Source organism: Carassius gibelio, chromosome B12 (genome assembly GCF_023724105.1).
Source record: "Carassius gibelio isolate Cgi1373 ecotype wild population from Czech Republic chromosome B12, carGib1.2-hapl.c, whole genome shotgun sequence".
In the NCBI taxonomy this organism is placed as follows: Eukaryota; Metazoa; Chordata; class Actinopteri; order Cypriniformes; family Cyprinidae; genus Carassius; species Carassius gibelio.
The window spans coordinates 12,982,470-12,999,212 of NC_068407.1; the positions used below are offsets into that span (position 1 = coordinate 12,982,470).

At 37.6% G+C, this 16,743-nt stretch overlaps 1 protein-coding gene across 8 annotated transcripts in view; it reads left to right on the forward strand.

The window, feature by feature from the left end:
* mrtfab (myocardin related transcription factor Ab) overlaps nucleotides 1-16,743 on the forward strand; it is a 30,706-nt gene that overhangs the window by 10,408 nt on the left and 3,555 nt on the right. For 2 of the 8 annotated variants that reach the window (XM_052570709.1, XM_052570714.1), the window contains 10 exons: nucleotides 7,907-7,972; nucleotides 10,823-10,878; nucleotides 10,996-11,071; nucleotides 11,406-11,552; nucleotides 12,329-12,489; nucleotides 12,857-12,973; nucleotides 13,091-13,344; nucleotides 14,940-15,114; nucleotides 15,338-15,700; nucleotides 15,806-16,684. In XM_052570709.1, the coding sequence (XP_052426669.1) occupies nucleotides 7,907-7,972; nucleotides 10,823-10,878; nucleotides 10,996-11,071; nucleotides 11,406-11,552; nucleotides 12,329-12,489; nucleotides 12,857-12,973; nucleotides 13,091-13,344; nucleotides 14,940-15,114; nucleotides 15,338-15,700; nucleotides 15,806-16,684 (2,294 nt within the window). Of the gene's footprint in view, nucleotides 1-4,582; nucleotides 5,036-7,906; nucleotides 7,973-10,822; nucleotides 10,879-10,995; nucleotides 11,072-11,405; nucleotides 11,553-12,328; nucleotides 12,490-12,856; nucleotides 12,974-13,090; nucleotides 13,345-14,939; nucleotides 15,115-15,337; nucleotides 15,701-15,805; nucleotides 16,685-16,743 lie in introns of those variants that run through there. The other 6 variants (XM_052570713.1, XM_052570715.1, XM_052570712.1 and 3 more) reach the window with 5 other exon arrangements.

Below are 16,743 nucleotides of genomic sequence, written 5' to 3' on the forward strand. Positions count from 1 at the left end.
TATATTTGTATATTCTGTATATTAAAGATTCTATTTCAAATAAATGCTCTTCTTTAGAGATTTCTGTTTATCAAAAAATGTATCATGAATTCCTTGAAAATAAGCAGCGCTTAATACTGTCCTCAACAATTTCTTGAGCACTAAATCAGCATAGTCGAATAATTTCTGAAGGATCATGTCAGACAGAAGATTGGAGTAATGCTGCTGAAAATTCAGAATTGGCTGGAAAAATTGCATTTGATTGAGATTTGTCATCTTTTAAAATATTTTCTATTTTATTGCATATTTTAAAATGGGAATATCTTTTCACATTTGAATATTTTAAGTTATCATATTTTACTGTACTTTTGGTTAAGAGTGTTGAAAAAAAATATAATCTTAAATGATACTGATCCTACAAATCGGTATCATTTAGTTTTATTGTTTATGTTGGATCTTCTGGACATAAACACTGGAACACGATGGAACCGCTCCTATCAGTTGCTTTGTTTTGTCTGTTCTTGCCGTTCCAGCTTTATGACCGAATTGATAGTATCCACTGACTCATTCACATATCAGCAGCTGTAAATTGATTGATTGCACATGATTATATAAAGAACCTTTTGTCACAGACCAATTTGTATCCTTGTTAAATCTTTCCATGGAATTTCCAACTGATAAGGAGTTCAGAATTTGGTGAATAAATGCTTTAAATCTTATTAATTCACTGTTGAAGTAACAAAAACAGTAAACGTGTTGGGTAAAGTCAGAAAGTGACAAGGATTCAGAAGAGACTTAACTGACACTAGTGACTCTCCCTTAACAAGTCGAGACAAGCCAGGTGTAAATACTCATGTAGTCATTTTTCACGTTTAAAAGAATGTGCATTGTTTCATGGCAATTACTAAATGTCATCAGTACAGATCAACAAAACAACTGTGTTCTAACCGGTCACAGTCTGACAAATTCACAGCAACAAACGATATCTTCCCTACACTGTGTTACAATAATCAGAATTAGAGACTACCAGATATGGTTTTTTTAATGACCAATAAGATTTATTTTTGTTTATCTGTCCAGTAACAAATATGCAGAAACTAAAAAAAAAAAAAAAAAGCTTTTTAATTATTTATAAAAAAAATTTTTATTTCTGCTTTGTTTTTATTATTATTATTTATTCAAATTTTTTTGTGCTCATATATTTTTTGTTGCTTTATTGAAATCACATCTGGTAATTTTTTAAAAATGTTTTAACCCTGTAAAGCATAACATGACATAATAGTAGGAAGAAATTATCATATTTCATACTTAAGGCTTTTAGAACTCGCATAATGATATGCAAAATATCAAGCTCATACCCAAGGATCAGAAAAACACCTAACTGAGCAGAAATATGCAATTTGATGCAGTTGCAGATATTTATACGGCCAAAACACAAGATGAAATTGTAATTGTTGAATCAATAAAATTATTATAACCATATAGCAGACTGATGATATTTAAATGTTTAGTTTGATGAGCAAATCTGGTGTGGTTTTATTCAAAACACAGTGCAATGCGATCCAATGAGGACTGAGAGATTAACAACTATGTTTCTCAGAAGCCTGATGCATTATTTATGAAACTAACATTTTAATATAATCTTTAAATATTACTTACGAGTTAAAATATTATAGTTCGTTTACTTTTATAAAAATCAGATTTCATAGAAAAACTAAGAGAAAGAATTACTAAGAGGCATTTTACTTTCTAAAAAATTTATAAACCATTAGTCAGAAAAGTCTGTGTATTAAATATAATACAGTAGGCTTTATAAGGTTAAGGCACCTTTAAGGAAACGCTGTGGAATGGAATAAAATGCTGTTTGTTTCATCATGAAACACTATGTTAGATTGTCAAATGAAAACAAGACTCAAGATGCTGAAAAAACAGGGCAGGAGGTAGAGAGGTTTGGGTGAAATGATTTCAGAAGGATGTTATGTAACAGGCTCACAAAAACAGAAGAGCTTGGATGTGAAAATCTCTTTTTCTCTCTCGTTCCTCACATAACCTCATTTGCTGAGCTCAATCTAACGTCCCTTCTGCACTTCAGCAGCTTGTGTTTCTTGAGTCGGGCAGCTGGCCTAATTTTCCATATGCTCTCTTTCTCATGCCTTCACTTATTTCACTCTTTTGAAAACTTGCTAGTGGGGCCCAATTTGAATCAAATTGAGGAGATTAGTGGAATAATCCTGTTTTGTTTGTCTTCCTCTCGTGTACATATTGTTTTGATGACTTTAGGGCAGTGGGATTCCTTGCGTCATTGTAGACTGCATGAATACTGGTCCTCTAGGGCCTATTTTTCTAGCTAATGCTGGCATTTAAGCAACAATGATGTTGTTTTTCAGTGGGTTCAATTGAAAGCAAAAAGGAAAAGCAGCAGAAAAGTGTTGTATTGGGGTAAAAACAGTAAAAAGGTAAGAAGGCAGAAGGTGATTCTGAAAAAACAGAGCAGCATGAATGCAATAGAAAATCAACCTCTCCTTTTTAAGACTGCGGAAATGTTTTAATGACTTTATATATTTGAAAATAATTAGTGGTGGTTATGGAAATCTTAAATGTTAAAATAATGTTGTAAATATAAAAGCGGATGTAGCAGCTGTAAAAACTCAATTCGGGGCTACACCCTAAGTTAACTTTGGCCAGTAATGATCAACCAGCAATGATTCTGACAGTCATAATGGATTGTTTGCATGCTTGTAATAAAATAAAAACTACATGGCATTAGTCATTTGGGTGTTTTTGATCAGAGCTTGATAAACTTTGACTTTATTATCTGTGGTGCTTTATTTGATAAAGGCAGAGTTTTGTATTTTGTGCAACTTCTGGGTGTAGCGTAGGCTGGCAGTAGACTTCCTCTGTGGTCAGTGCTGGGCCCTTGTGGTCAGCGACAGCATGAGCATCAACTGCTGTGAATTCTCACTGAGTGTTGATGACAGCGATGAGCTCGTGGGCTAAAAGCAAATCACGGTAATGTTTTTTGTCTCTGGGGAGTCTGTGCATAGTGGTCTTCATTTCCCTATAATATAGAAAATATGATATGACTATTTACATTTGCATATGTAATCTGAACGTTATATGCAGTGGCCAGAAGATTTTTTTTTAATATGTGAACTGGATTAGACATGCAGGAATTCTTAAGGGGTAGTTCACACAAAAATTGTTGTCATAATTCATTCACCTTAATGTCATTTTTAGATTTAGATTTTTTTTTTTTTTTTGTCCAATGTTGTTTTGGACTCCCTTGACTTTCAAAGACAGTTGATAAACTGTATCAAATATTTTCTTTTGTTTTCAGTAGAAATTCATACAGTGCAGAGCAACATGTATGTGTGTAATTAATGACAGAATTTTCATTTTTGGGTGAGCTTATCGCTTTATATCCCTTTATTTTCAATGAATCCATCCTTTAGTGTTTTGCTTTCTGGAATTCTGTTTTTGTGTGTGTTTATATGAAAATGTGTGTGCGTCATGTTTGCAAGAACTGTACCGCTGGGATAGCAGTGGGTAACCCTATCCAGTGCTTGCACAGGTGATACTGAGCTGAATATAGAGCCTTTTGGCCAGTTGGCCTTACTATTTAAAACTGAGAGAGGACCCGGGTGGGGGTATGAGGGGGTTCGGCCATAGTCCAATAAGTGTGATGTGTGTGAGCCTGTCAAGTTCTGACGCCTCTACTTTATCTGCAAGTAAGAAAGGAAAGGTCAAAAGAGACCAACATTCTTCTTCTGACCCCCTTCCTTCCACTCCCATGTCTGTGTATAAGTGAAAGTGTTGTCACCGTTAATGAAATCTACATTATGAAATAAAAAGTAGCACTAACAATTGAAAAAAATAAATAAAATTCATGACTCTAAAATTAAATAAAATGTTTAAGATGGAAAATACTGTGAATATGCTTAATTCATTTGATCTCTACATTTGAATTCGTTTTGGTCTACATAATACATATTTTATTTGCAATTTAGAAGAAGCTGTTTTATTACATATTTAAAATAAATGAATACTTAATTCTACTAATACTATTATATTAAAGGGTAAGTTCACCCAAAAATGAAAAATAAATGTTTATCTGCTTACCCCCAGGACAACTAAGATGACTTTGGGTGACTTTGTTTCTTCAGTAGAACACAAATTATGATTTTTAGATTCAGTCGTTGCAGTCTCTCAGTCGTACAATGCATGGCAAGTGGTAACGGAATCTATGAGAGTGAAAAAAAACATGCACCCACAAATCCATATTAAACCCTGCGGCTCGTGACGATACATTGATGTGTAAAGACACAAAACGATCGTCTGTGCAAGAAGAAAACTGCATCATGCGCTTGCTGCTGTGAAGCTGTACTGTACTTTTTATTACATGAATGCAGCCTTGGTGAGCATAACTGCATCAGCTTACCTCTCATATTTTCTACCCTAATAAACCAGTTAAAAGAGCTGAGAGGGTGAATGGGGGTCTGCCAGATTGTAGAGAGTAAACGACAGCTGAGCTGAAGCAGTCATTGGCACTCAGCAGAGCCTCCTCTGTGTTTGAGGGTGAGAGACACGCTGTTCTGTGAATGTCTTCTGCTGAGTGCAGAGCAGGCTCTGTGCTCTGCCGTCTTCACCTATGTGCTTTAGCTGCATTTTCTGCCTCTGCCTGACGTAGCTGCAGAGCCGCTGCATCCACCTTTGAGAACCAAAGGAGACAGAACCGAGGATCAGATTTTGGATGTGAAAGAAACCAAGTGGAAGCTGTATGTTCTCCAATTGTGTGATTTGAAACACTGTAAATACTGTCATTGTGGACTAACATACCTGTTAGGAGATCTTGCACCGTTTTCCTCACTTTGGACCATTAATGGAATATCAGTTTTGACTTTGAGACTTTCAACACTGGATCCAAACATGCTGGACACAAACCACTGCCTTCATATTGATACTTCCTCTTTTGGGGATAAACCAATCCGAAATGGTCAAGATAAGCCATCTGTGAGTCTGGACTGTGACAGACATGCATATCATAGCCTCAAAGAAGGTGGGCATTGTTGTTTTTGTGCTTTTATAGAGTATAAATAAAGCACCCCCCAGGTGTGCACCCAATTTAATACATTGAATTTTGCTTCATTAGCGTTTATCCCGAGTCTTAACGCGTCAGACCCGATTATTCTAGTGTCTTAGTGCTGAGATTAACCCAGCTGCTGTACAGAGCCAAGAGCAAGCACCGGTTGACCTGTAAACCCTGCCAGGCCCAGGGGCTTTGAGGACATTCATCAAGAGGCATGTTTAATTAAGACCCCAGACACACAGGCTTTTGGGTTAACCCAGTTGTCTGCATGATTTGTTTTCTTTTTTCCTTTTATTTCAAGACCTGGATGTTGACGCCACACTTTCCAGGTCTCCCTCGGAATTTTCCATGCTTGCGAAGAGAAGATGGAGAGAGGGTTGGCATTTAAAAGTGTCTGATTGATTTACACTATCAGGCCAAGTTCTCGGAGAGGTGCAAGAGGGCTTGTGTTTCTTCTTCAGGGGTTACAAAAATAGTGCCTAGAAGCTCTAAGGAGTGGGTGGTCAAAAACCGCTGTTAAAGTGAAGTGGGAATAGGAAGAATTTAGAACAAATAGCGAAACTTTTCATATTCAGTTTGCAAGTGAGAACCGGAGTGGGTGTACTGGGATTTTATGGGAACTTGTGACAAAAAGGGAATCTTAAAAAAGGCTGATTTAAAAGTACAGGATTCACATCCTCACAGCTGGTCACTAAAGCGGTAACCATTGGTTTTGTCCCCTTACGCACTTCCAAAAGTGGTTTTCGCAGTAATGTCATAGAAGAACAATGTTGTGTTCCCCAAAGAAACTTTCAGTGAACAGTTCTAAAAAGAACACTTTTTCTAGGTGTGAAGTAGAGCCTTTTCCAACGTAAAGAACCTTTTGTGCAATGGAGAGTTTCCATGGATGTTAAAAGGGTTAGTTCACCCAAAAACGAAAATTCTGTCATGAAATACTCCCCCTCATGTTGTTCCAAACCCGTAAGACATTCGTTCATTTTCAGAACACAGATTAAGTTATTTTTGATGGAATCCGAGAGCTCTCTGACCCACCATAGACAGTAAGGATACTCCCATGATCAAGGCACAGAAACGTAGCAAGGACATCGGTAAAGTAGTCTACAAAGCTGCGAGAATACATTTTGTGTGCAAAGAAAACAGTAATAACATAATTTATTCAACAATTTTTCTCCCTGAGTTACAGTCTTCCCACATTTTGGAGAGTACCCCAGAGCGTAATCAGCATTGTTTACGTTCACCATGCATGCACTTTCTACTGAACGTAAACAACGTTGATTATGTTGATTTTCATTTTTGGGTGAACTAACCCTTTAAAGGTTCTTCATGGAATTACTGATGCCAATGAACCTTTATTTGTTTTACTTTATATAACAAAAAGGAGTGTTTGGTTTGCCTTGGCATGCGTAGCTGATGTTCTGGTTTCTTTATCCCCAGACGTTGTGACTGTGAAGGTCAGAACAGCTGACTGACTAGTGCATATAAAGCAATGCCATGTGGTTGATGATGTCATTGTGTCAAAACTGACAGGTGCACGCTTGCCTCTAAAGCCTCCTGGGATGCCCTCAGTATTCACGGGTAGGGAAGTAACGATTAACCACGAGCCAGTTAAAAATAGATTAAAATATGTGACCATTCAAATCAGTTGAGATGCTAAACAAATCGGGATTCAATTAGAGCTAGGAGTTTATATGAATGTATGCCTGAGGGGAACTTACTGTCTTTAGAACAGTTTAGATGGTTGTTTTTTTTTTCTTAACTATGTATAATGCGTATTAAAGTTCATAAGTGCAGCGCTGCTTTGTTTACAGTGGAAACCAAGGAAACACTTTTAAGCGCCACCTACTGGTAGAGATTCAGCTGTGAGTGTCTCATTCAGCTTTTATTCAGTTTTTGTTTCATGCAGATATTTTTTAGATATAGTGTCACAAAAAACAATCAAATAATTATGTTTTTGCTCAAATTTTGAAACTATACAATCTAAGTAAGATTAAAAACTTATCGTGTTGCATGTATGCAACATCTTTGTTTGGCTCATGATAAAAATGCTGTGGTTGCCTCTCATTTTAAATGGAAAGAGCACAGACAAAGCCTTTTTTTTATATGAAGAGATTTTTTTGTGTGTGTGTGTGTGTGTGTTACATTTATATTTAGATATTTGACAGATGCTTTTATCCAAAGCAGCTTACAAATGAGGACAAAACCAACAAAAGAGCAATAATATGAAAGTGCTATATTAGAATATTATTATAGTGTTATTTCAATTTCACAAAGAAACGTGCAGCATTTTGTCCAAGCAATAATAAAAGGAACCATTTATTTTTTTTATTAGTCAAAAACAACGAATTATACTATTTTGTAGTAAAACAAGAACAAAACTGAATCGAATCGAGAGTAACCGTATCCCTCCTCACAGGGTCACATCCCTCCTGACATGTCATTTGACGTAATAGTAACTGTAACAGCTTTTTTTTTTCACAGAAAAAAACAATAAAACAAATTCCTGCTGCCTTCACACCACCCTTTTTATAATGAGCAACTTACTCAGTGTGTTGTGCCAACCACGTAAGTTCCTGATTTGAAGAACGCATATTGCTTCTCTCTCAGTTGCACTTTTTGAATTCAGGAAAGTAGTTGAGTGTAGTAAAGGGGAAGTATGAAAAACCAAAACCAAAACAGACCCTCCCCTCAGCAATTCACCCTTTAGTTAGCAAGAAGCTGAAAAAGGGTTCTTTCGAGCTCTTGTCCTGACTGTGTTATAGTCATCTGGCTACAGCTGTCCCGATGTTAATATCGAATCTGTCATTCTCTGAATCTGAACCCCTTTCCTCTCTCCCCATGCAGTTCTTCAGCTCAAATTACAACAGAGAAGGACGCGAGAGGAGCTGGTCAGCCAAGGAATCATGCCTCGTAAGTCTGATTTTACTCTTCTAGTTACCAAGCATCACACGTTTGCATCACACTTTTTGCATATTTGCATTGACTTGCCACAAAAGCAGATTGCAAAGAATTAATAGTTTAGTTTTGGCAAAAATATATGTGAATATATGCATACTTGCTTCATAAATTATTTGGGCAAAAGTTTGTAAATATATGCATAGTTGCTTCATAAATTATTTGGTCAATTTATACATTTCTTGGCAAAACCTATATAAAAATTTCAAGCCAATGACATTTATAGTAATAGAACACAATAATATTATGCAAAATTATGAAATCAAAGCAAACAATCAACATGATAAAGTATTTGCTGAAAACACTATATTCTTTATGCCTTCTGTCCTCTGTTTGATAGTTTCTACTTCTTTAGCAAGTAAAATAATTGTAAAAATGTCCACCTTTAGGTCATTGAACAATGTCTGCACCAAATTTTATATTTTTTCTCAGTGGGCCTTTGAATAAAATTAAAATGCATTTTTTATCCTCAAGTATGAGCTCCAGATTCTCACTATATTATGTTATAGGAGCCATAGTATCAAATATGATTGACAAAACATAGAATCTGTATGCAACTTTTGTTTTTTAAATATATATGGTCTTATTTTTTCTATTGATGTCAGGCTTTATGCAACAAATTGGTTCAACAAATTGTTAATGTGTTAAACTTTACTTGTGGTTACTGAGAGTAAAATCCCTTTCGGACCAGTTGATTTAAAGCAATTGCAAAAATGGTCCCCTGCGGAAAATCTCTTGCATGTTCTCAGATTCCAGTTGCATTTATATTTTATATGCTGTGACATTCATATATCAAATGTAAGTACAGTGTCCAAAATCTTTTTAGGGCCACTGTATATTCCAAAGCCTAGGTGTAATGACAGTATTCTAAGATATTTGTAATGCAGTTTAGCCACATTGGCATGCAAACTCTTGATATGGCTCTATTGGATGGTATGTAAAAAGTTGCTGTTGTGGTGCAGCTATGGCTGCAAGCATTTCATGGTACTATTCGGATATTGCAACATTCACAGCCTATCATTTTACATGAAATCGACTATGAAATGGAATATTTCAACAATGCTTATGTAGTAATCAACACCCATTCAAAAGCAATAATAGTGAGCTATCTGCATTTATGCATTATGCTGCACATTGCAGCAGGAACATGTGTTTTGCTTATAGGCTCCAGCAGGCTTTAATGGAGGGGACTGTTCTCTAGATGTGGTCTGGTATAAAAGACTGATTCTTGACTCTTGATTGCCTACACACAGTCATTGTGAAAGGGCCTGTTGTTGTGTTATCAGTTGGATCTACTTCCCCTATTGTTTCCACTTCCTTATTCTATGTTCTGCTCATCAGTTGAGAGGATTTGCAGTCTTCACACTGTGCTGTGTATGTGGCCTCTGTGGGAAGGAGGAAGTGCTCAAGCAGCTCTAGCTTTGCTCTTTAAAAGCGACAGCCAAAAACTAAGCACGTATTACAGGATTACATTAAGATTTCCTAACGGTTTAATGTAACTGTATGAGAGTACAGTTGTGACTTTTTCATCAAAGATTTTAGATTAAAAAAAAAAAAATTAAATGTCTAAGGAACAGAAAGTTTATACTTTTAGATTTTTCGCCATGTTTTAATTCACCTTTTTGCCTTACTATGCAGGGTTTGTCACCTTTTTTTTTATGTTTTAATGTAATTTATCCACAACTCTACAGTATAAGCTTCAGAAACTTGCGTTACTAAATATCAGTACTACAGTATGTCTATATTTATTTATATTTTGCTCTCTAATGTAGCAAGGCTACATTTATTTGGTCAAAAACTAAACGGTAATATTGTGAAATATTGTGTAATATTGCAAGAAAAGTAATATTGTGAAATATTAAATAACTGCTTTATGTTTTAGCATTTATTTATATATTTATTCTTGTGATGGCAAAGCTTTGATCAGCCATTACTCCATCCTTCAGAAATGATTCTAATATTCTGATGAAACCTTACTGACCCCAAACTTTGTATAGTTCTTTTGGTTTATTTTTGTGAGCCTCTGCTGCGTAGTTGCCCAATCTTGGCTGTTACATCACATTGTTACTCCGTTATCCCTTTCATATTACGACTCAATCACATGTGCAATTTACAGTCCTTGTTTTTTGGTTCAGCCCTCTTTTAGAGAAATAATGTCTGCTGTTGTGGTAGTAAATATATACTTTACATACACCATACAAGTACAGTTTTCTACCAATATATGGAATATACTTGTTTGGTATAAATGATGATGGTGATAAATATCTATATATTAAAAAAAAAATGTAAAGAGTATATAATAAAATATCTATATTATTTTATATCTTTTAAAATACATTGCTTTTGATTTCCCACAAGTGATTTCAGGCAGAAGGAAACACACACCTGCTGTTATTAAACTGAACACCCTTTGTTCTCTCAGCAGGGGATTTGAGCCAATCTGATACACGACCATCTTCTGTTTTTTCACACGTAACCTTTTAGTGTGACCTTTAATGATGAGTTTTTCATTCTTCTTACATAGTTCCTCAATATCAAATAATGTTCATTAAGGGAAACAGGTGGGCACAGATACAAGACTTTGAAAACTTGGAAGTCTTGGCAGTGATTGAGTGGAAATACAGTATGTATTGGGACATTGTTTGGAGTGGTTAGTTCACACAGGAAACATTTTGGTGTTCTCCTGCACTCGGAACTTGAATGCTCGCTTAATTCATCTGTTGAGAACCTAACAGTCACACTGTGTGCACATCCCTATGACTGAACATAAAGCAAGACTGTCTCTGTCTCTGTCTCTGTACACAGCACTGAAGAGTTCTGCTGCCTTCCACGAACAGAGGAGAAGTCTGGAGAGAGCACGTGTGAGTGACCTTATCTCTCTCCTTTGAAGAAAAAGAGGTTCTTCCTTAAAAAAATAAAATAATAATAATAATCACATTCTTAAATTAACACTTGTTTTCTTTTTTTTACTGGTGCAGACTGAGGATTACCTGAAGAGGAAGATCAGGAGTCGGCCAGAGAGGTCCGAACTGGTCAGGATGCACATCCTCGAAGGTGAGTGACACGTCATTCTTTTTTAAATAAGAAAACAAGAGTAATATTGAATGATCGCAGTATGTTTCTGTCTCTTGCAATGGACTTTCTTTAAAGGGTCCATCGCTATAACCTTATCCTGACCTGTTCCTGTTCAAGAGTGACGGAGCTCTTTATATTTTTCTATAACCTTTGTATTTTTTTTTTTTTTTTTCATTTCTGTTAAAATAGAAAACAGGTAGTTGATCATCATGCAAAAGTACTAATTGAGTCAGTATACTCTTATAGGGGAATTTAAATGCTATTTACATCAAAGGATGTGATTCAGTTGTTAATAAGCATATTTCACCCACAGAGACCTCAGCCGAGCCCTCACTGCAGGCCAAGCAGCTGAAGCTGAAGAGAGCGCGACTGGCAGATGATCTCAATGATAAGATCTCGCACCGCCCTGGTCCCATCGAGCTGGTCCACAAGAACATCCTCCCTGTGCACACGCTCATCGGTTAGTCTAGAACCACTAAAAACAGCATTTATGTTGCGTGCACGAGGATCACAATATCAGCTTTGTCAGTGTTACTGTTTAAACACCATAAGCATTTTCGCCACAGATGACAACAGTGCAAACCTATTATTTGCAAAGCTGACAGAAAAAGAGGAAGCTTTACCTACATATACTGTCAATAAAGTTCCTGTGTCATTTTAGTTGCATAGCAGTTCAGTAAACTACAGTGAACAAAGTCAGCTTTCCCACTTCAAAGATTTACTCACAGTGATTCATTCACGACTCGTGTTCTGTTAAATGTAAGAGTAGTTTGACTCTCACCAATGTCTTAAAGGCATAGTTCACCCAAAAATGAAAATGATGTCATTAATTACTGACCCTCATGTCATTCCACACCTTAAAGACCTTAGTTTTCGGACTATTTTAATGATGTCCTTACTATCTTGCTGTGTCTAGGAACATTTCAGTTGCACCACTGTCTGTGCAGGGTTAGAAATGAAAATCAGATTTCATCCAAAATATCTTCATTTGTATTCTGAAGATGTATGAAGTACCTAAGAACGATCCCTTTAAGAGGATAGTTACCCATAATGAAAGTCGTGTCAACATTTAATCACCTTAATTTTCACAAGACTTCGATTAAACCACTTGATTCATATGGAATAATTTTACAATGCCTTAATGGCCTTTTTGATTCCTTTAAGTTTTGGTTACCTGGACTTTCAGTGGAGACACTGAACTGAACTATCCCCTTAGATGTGTTCATGTATTTTCAGGTACAGAGTCTCCAAAGGGTGAGAGCTCCTCATTGGACGAGGACAGTAGTGATGCCCTGTCACCAGATCCCCAGTGCAGTCAGGACTCTCCGTTGGGTCTTGCCCCTCAACACTCTCCCTCTGATATGATGAAACTGAACGGAGACCTCTCACCATCTCAGGTATATTTTCAGTTGTTCAAGACGAGATGAATGAAATATTGCTTTTGTGCTTTCAGTAAGCTAGAGGGCAGCACTGCTCTACACATAAAGGGACCGTTCATCCAGACACCCCCGTCATGTCATCATGTTGTTTTAAACTTGTGTGATTTCTTTTTTCAGTAGTAGACGAAAAGCAGAATGTCCATGCTGCTTTTTTCCATTCGTATTTACATTTTTGAGTGAACTGTCCTTTTAAATTGTTTTATATTAAAAATGACCTCATTATTATGAGCCACAGAGCCACATATGCAAGTTTAAGAACAGAGAGGACAATGTAAGAGACACATTTAAGAGCACATACTGTATTTAATCAGTGTGTTTGTTGTAGTTTCTCACTCAGGCCCCACCTCCTCCTCTCATTGCGTCTGACGCCTCTCCACCACAGAATCTTACCAGTGAAACTATCATGAGAAACTCTTCCCGTCCACCGACGGGACATACAAAGGTAAAGTGAAAGCCATCAAACCATTAATATGTAAAAAAAAAAATTCAGTCTAAATAAGAAACATTTTTTATTTCATCACTAATTTTTCTTTTTATATTCCTTTGTCTTGAACTTAAGCAGCAGTCCAAGTCCAGCACAGATCGGACATCTCATCGATCCAAGAAGCCCAAAGATAACAAGCCCAAAGTGAAGAAACTCAAATATCACCAGTATATCCCACCTGACCAGAAGAACGACCGGGAGCCGCCTCCTCAACTGGACTCCTCGTACGCTAAAATCCTCCACCAGCAGCAGCTTTTTCTTCAGCTTCAGATCATCAACCAGCAACAGCAGCACTACAACTACCACACTATCTTACCCGCACCTCCAAAGTGAGTACAACCACACAGTTTATGGACAAGCTTTACTGTGTTGTGTATAATTGACCTATCGGTAAGCCCCGCCTCCCTTAGTTACTAAGTTGCTCTAGTCTCAGCCCACGGATCGTTGGCTAAACGTCTGATGCATATGTGACACAAAAGTGAAAACACTTCAGGAGTGTCGAAGTCGTCATCGGATTGGTTCAATTACACAGGATTTCCACAAGTCGCGTTTTTTAATGATCCGCCTGGAAACAAAGATACCATGGCACCAAACCCTGCTCACGAATGAAGAAAGCCGGCGTGTTTATAACTGTGACGACAAGTGCTTATAAGGATCAACTAAACGCTGGATTTTCAAATGTATTTACACACTGGTTTGTTTTGTGACAAACAAACGGAGCTGTAACAGCACTCAGTCTGAAAACCTTGTCCCATGATTTTTTTTTTAACCATTTTGGACACAGAAGGGCCAATATTTAAGTGTTAATTAAATATTACATGGAGGGGTAAATTAAATATTAAAAAATAAATATGTTGGGTAACTCGAAGCGAGTTTACAGATACAATGCAAGCGTGAAACTCTCATATTACGGTCATCACAATCCCGAATGACAACATGCAGGATCAACACTGTTCATGTATCGCAGGGTACGATTAAATTAATGTACATTTAACTGTTTGATATGGAGAGGCACTGAAATGTAGACCTTGATTTATGTGTTTTTGGCCTGTACATGACGTGAGAACAGTCGGCTATTTAGGTTTGTACATTAGCATGGATGCACTAACTTTAAGGTAAGTTTTAGCAAGAGATACATGACTGGGATTGGCTCATCTGCGTTTGATGGGAGGGGCTTATCGACAGGTCAGTTGTGTCATAACTGTGTATGTGCATATTATTTCTGTGTCTGGGGTTGATAAGATTTTATTTTTTTAATAATAAGTATTTATGATATTATGATTTTATTTAAAAAAATAATTAAAAACAGTAAGGTTGCATACTTTTAAAGATTTTAATTTATCTTAAATTGCAATTTTATTCCAGTAATGCAAAGCTTAATTTTTAGCAGCCATTACTCTAGTCTTCAGTGTCACATGATCATTCAGAAATCATGCTAATATGCTGATTTGGTTCAAAAAAAGTTACTTATCAGTAATGTTGAAAACAGTTGAGCTTGTATTATTTTTGTGGAAACCATAAAACTTTTATTCTTTGCTCGATAAAAAGTTAAAAAGAACAGGATTTCTTTGAAGTAGAAATCTTTTCAACATTATAAATGTCATTTTCAGTCGGTTTAATGCATACTCACTGAATAAAAGTATGAATTTCTTGACAAAAGTCTTACCAAAAATTGGTCACACATCCGTTTTGCCTGTCACAACAAAAGATTCCAATGTAATATTAAATAAATATTATTAATATTATTAATATTAAATAATAAAAACAGACAAACTATACAAAATAAAACAAAATATGAAATATTAAATGCAGGTTACATAACATACTGGGTTCTGAATCACAACTTGTTGAAAGCCACTGTTCTAGAAAAGTGTAGACAAACCTGATTTAATTATAAATCAAAAATAAATCTGTTCAAATCCAGACTTTCTGCTGAAAAGGAAGGTGGTGGATCCACCAATCCAGGCCCCTCCCCTTCCCAGTCTATTTCCACATGCTCTACAGTCTCCTCCAATCAGAATGGGCACAATCGACAGAGCCAGCCTATAGTGGGAGGAGCTACACCCAGCACCTTGCCTGCAAACCTGGATGAATTCAAAGTGGGTAACAGTAGTAATTCACGTACTTATACTAACGCAATAACTCTGACAACTAATTTTGGCGTTTTTGGTTCAAGTAATTTTCCCACTTTATGGAGATTTGTAAAAACAAAATCCTCAATATGGGATTCTAAGCCATGAACCAAACCAACCAGCTCTGAAATGAAATGATGGGAATTGTTACTTTTAGATCCCAACTATTTCTTGTGGATCTCTCTTCCAGGTTGCTGAACTTAAACATGAGCTCAAACTGAGGCGGTTGACAGTATCGGGCACCAAGAACGATCTCATTGAACGACTGAGGAACTACCAGGAGCAAAACAGTGGTTCGACGAAAACAGCTTCTGCTCATTTACCACAGGTGTCAGTTCATTCATCTGGTGCCGCCCCAAATAAAGCCCCGAAGTCAATGTCAGCTTTTCCCGTAGCGGCTACCACTAGGGTCCACAGTACAACTCCACCTCAAATCATGCGCTTCAGCAGCACTAGCTCCTCTCCTCCTTCATCTCCTACCCCCTCTGATCGCTCTCTGGCTGGATTGAGTCCCGATGAGACCAGCTGCAATGGGGATGTGTTTGGAGAAATGGTAGGTCTGTGGGTTTGAAGATGCACAGCAGAAATCGTGAAAAGACAATTAGTGGTTGCGGCCCTGTTTACTTTCTTTTAAGAACTTGTGTTTCTCCATTAACAGGTCACATCACCTCTCACCCAGCTCAGCCTGCACCCCTCTCCAGACCACCCCTCCCCAATTAAAGAGGAGTCCCATGGGCAGGCTTCCTGCATCTTTTCCCATCTGGGTCCGCTATCTGCACAGCCTCACGATCCAAGTCCCGTGGCAGCATCAGGATCTGCTTTGTCTCCTCTGGACAAAGACCAAATGCTTCAAGAGAAGGACAAGCAGATCGAGGAGTTGACACGCATGCTTAGGCAGAAGCAGAGACTGGTGGAGACCCTGCGTTCTCAGCTGGAGCAGGGTAAGCGTGGAGCTGCCGCAGAAGTAACAGACAACACGGGTAACGCTGAAATACCGTTGCTGTCTAACGGAGTGGAAGTGAAGGTAAAGGAAGAGATTAAGGATGAAATGGACACAACAGAGGACCTGCAGAAGCAAGTCCAGCCCCAGAAGAAGATCCAGATGCAGTGCTCGCAGCAGACTCTGCTCAGACTGCAGCAGATTCACCGGCTGCAGGTGCAGCAGCAGCAGCAGCAAATGCTGGTGGACCTACCAAACGGACAACAACAAAAGACGCAGTTACTGCAACAGCATAAACAACAGCAGCAAATGGGTCCGCCGAAACTGCAGCAAGAGCAAGGAAAAACGCAGGTGTTGCTGTTGCAGCAGCAGAAGACACAGTTACTGCAACGGCAGCAGAAAGTGCAATTACTGCAGCAGCGGAACATAAAGTTACTACAGCAGCAGCAAAAGAAGACACAGACACTGCAGCAGAATCAGCAGCAGCAGCAGCAAAAGTTGCAGCAGCTAATCATCCAGCAGAGGCAGCAAAAGCAGCAACAAAGCAAGCAGCAGAAGCCGCAAAATCAGCCACAGCAGCCGTTACAGACACCACAGGTCCGCAGCGTTTCCAGCTTATTAAATACCTTCGATATTGATTTGGATGGCATTGTATG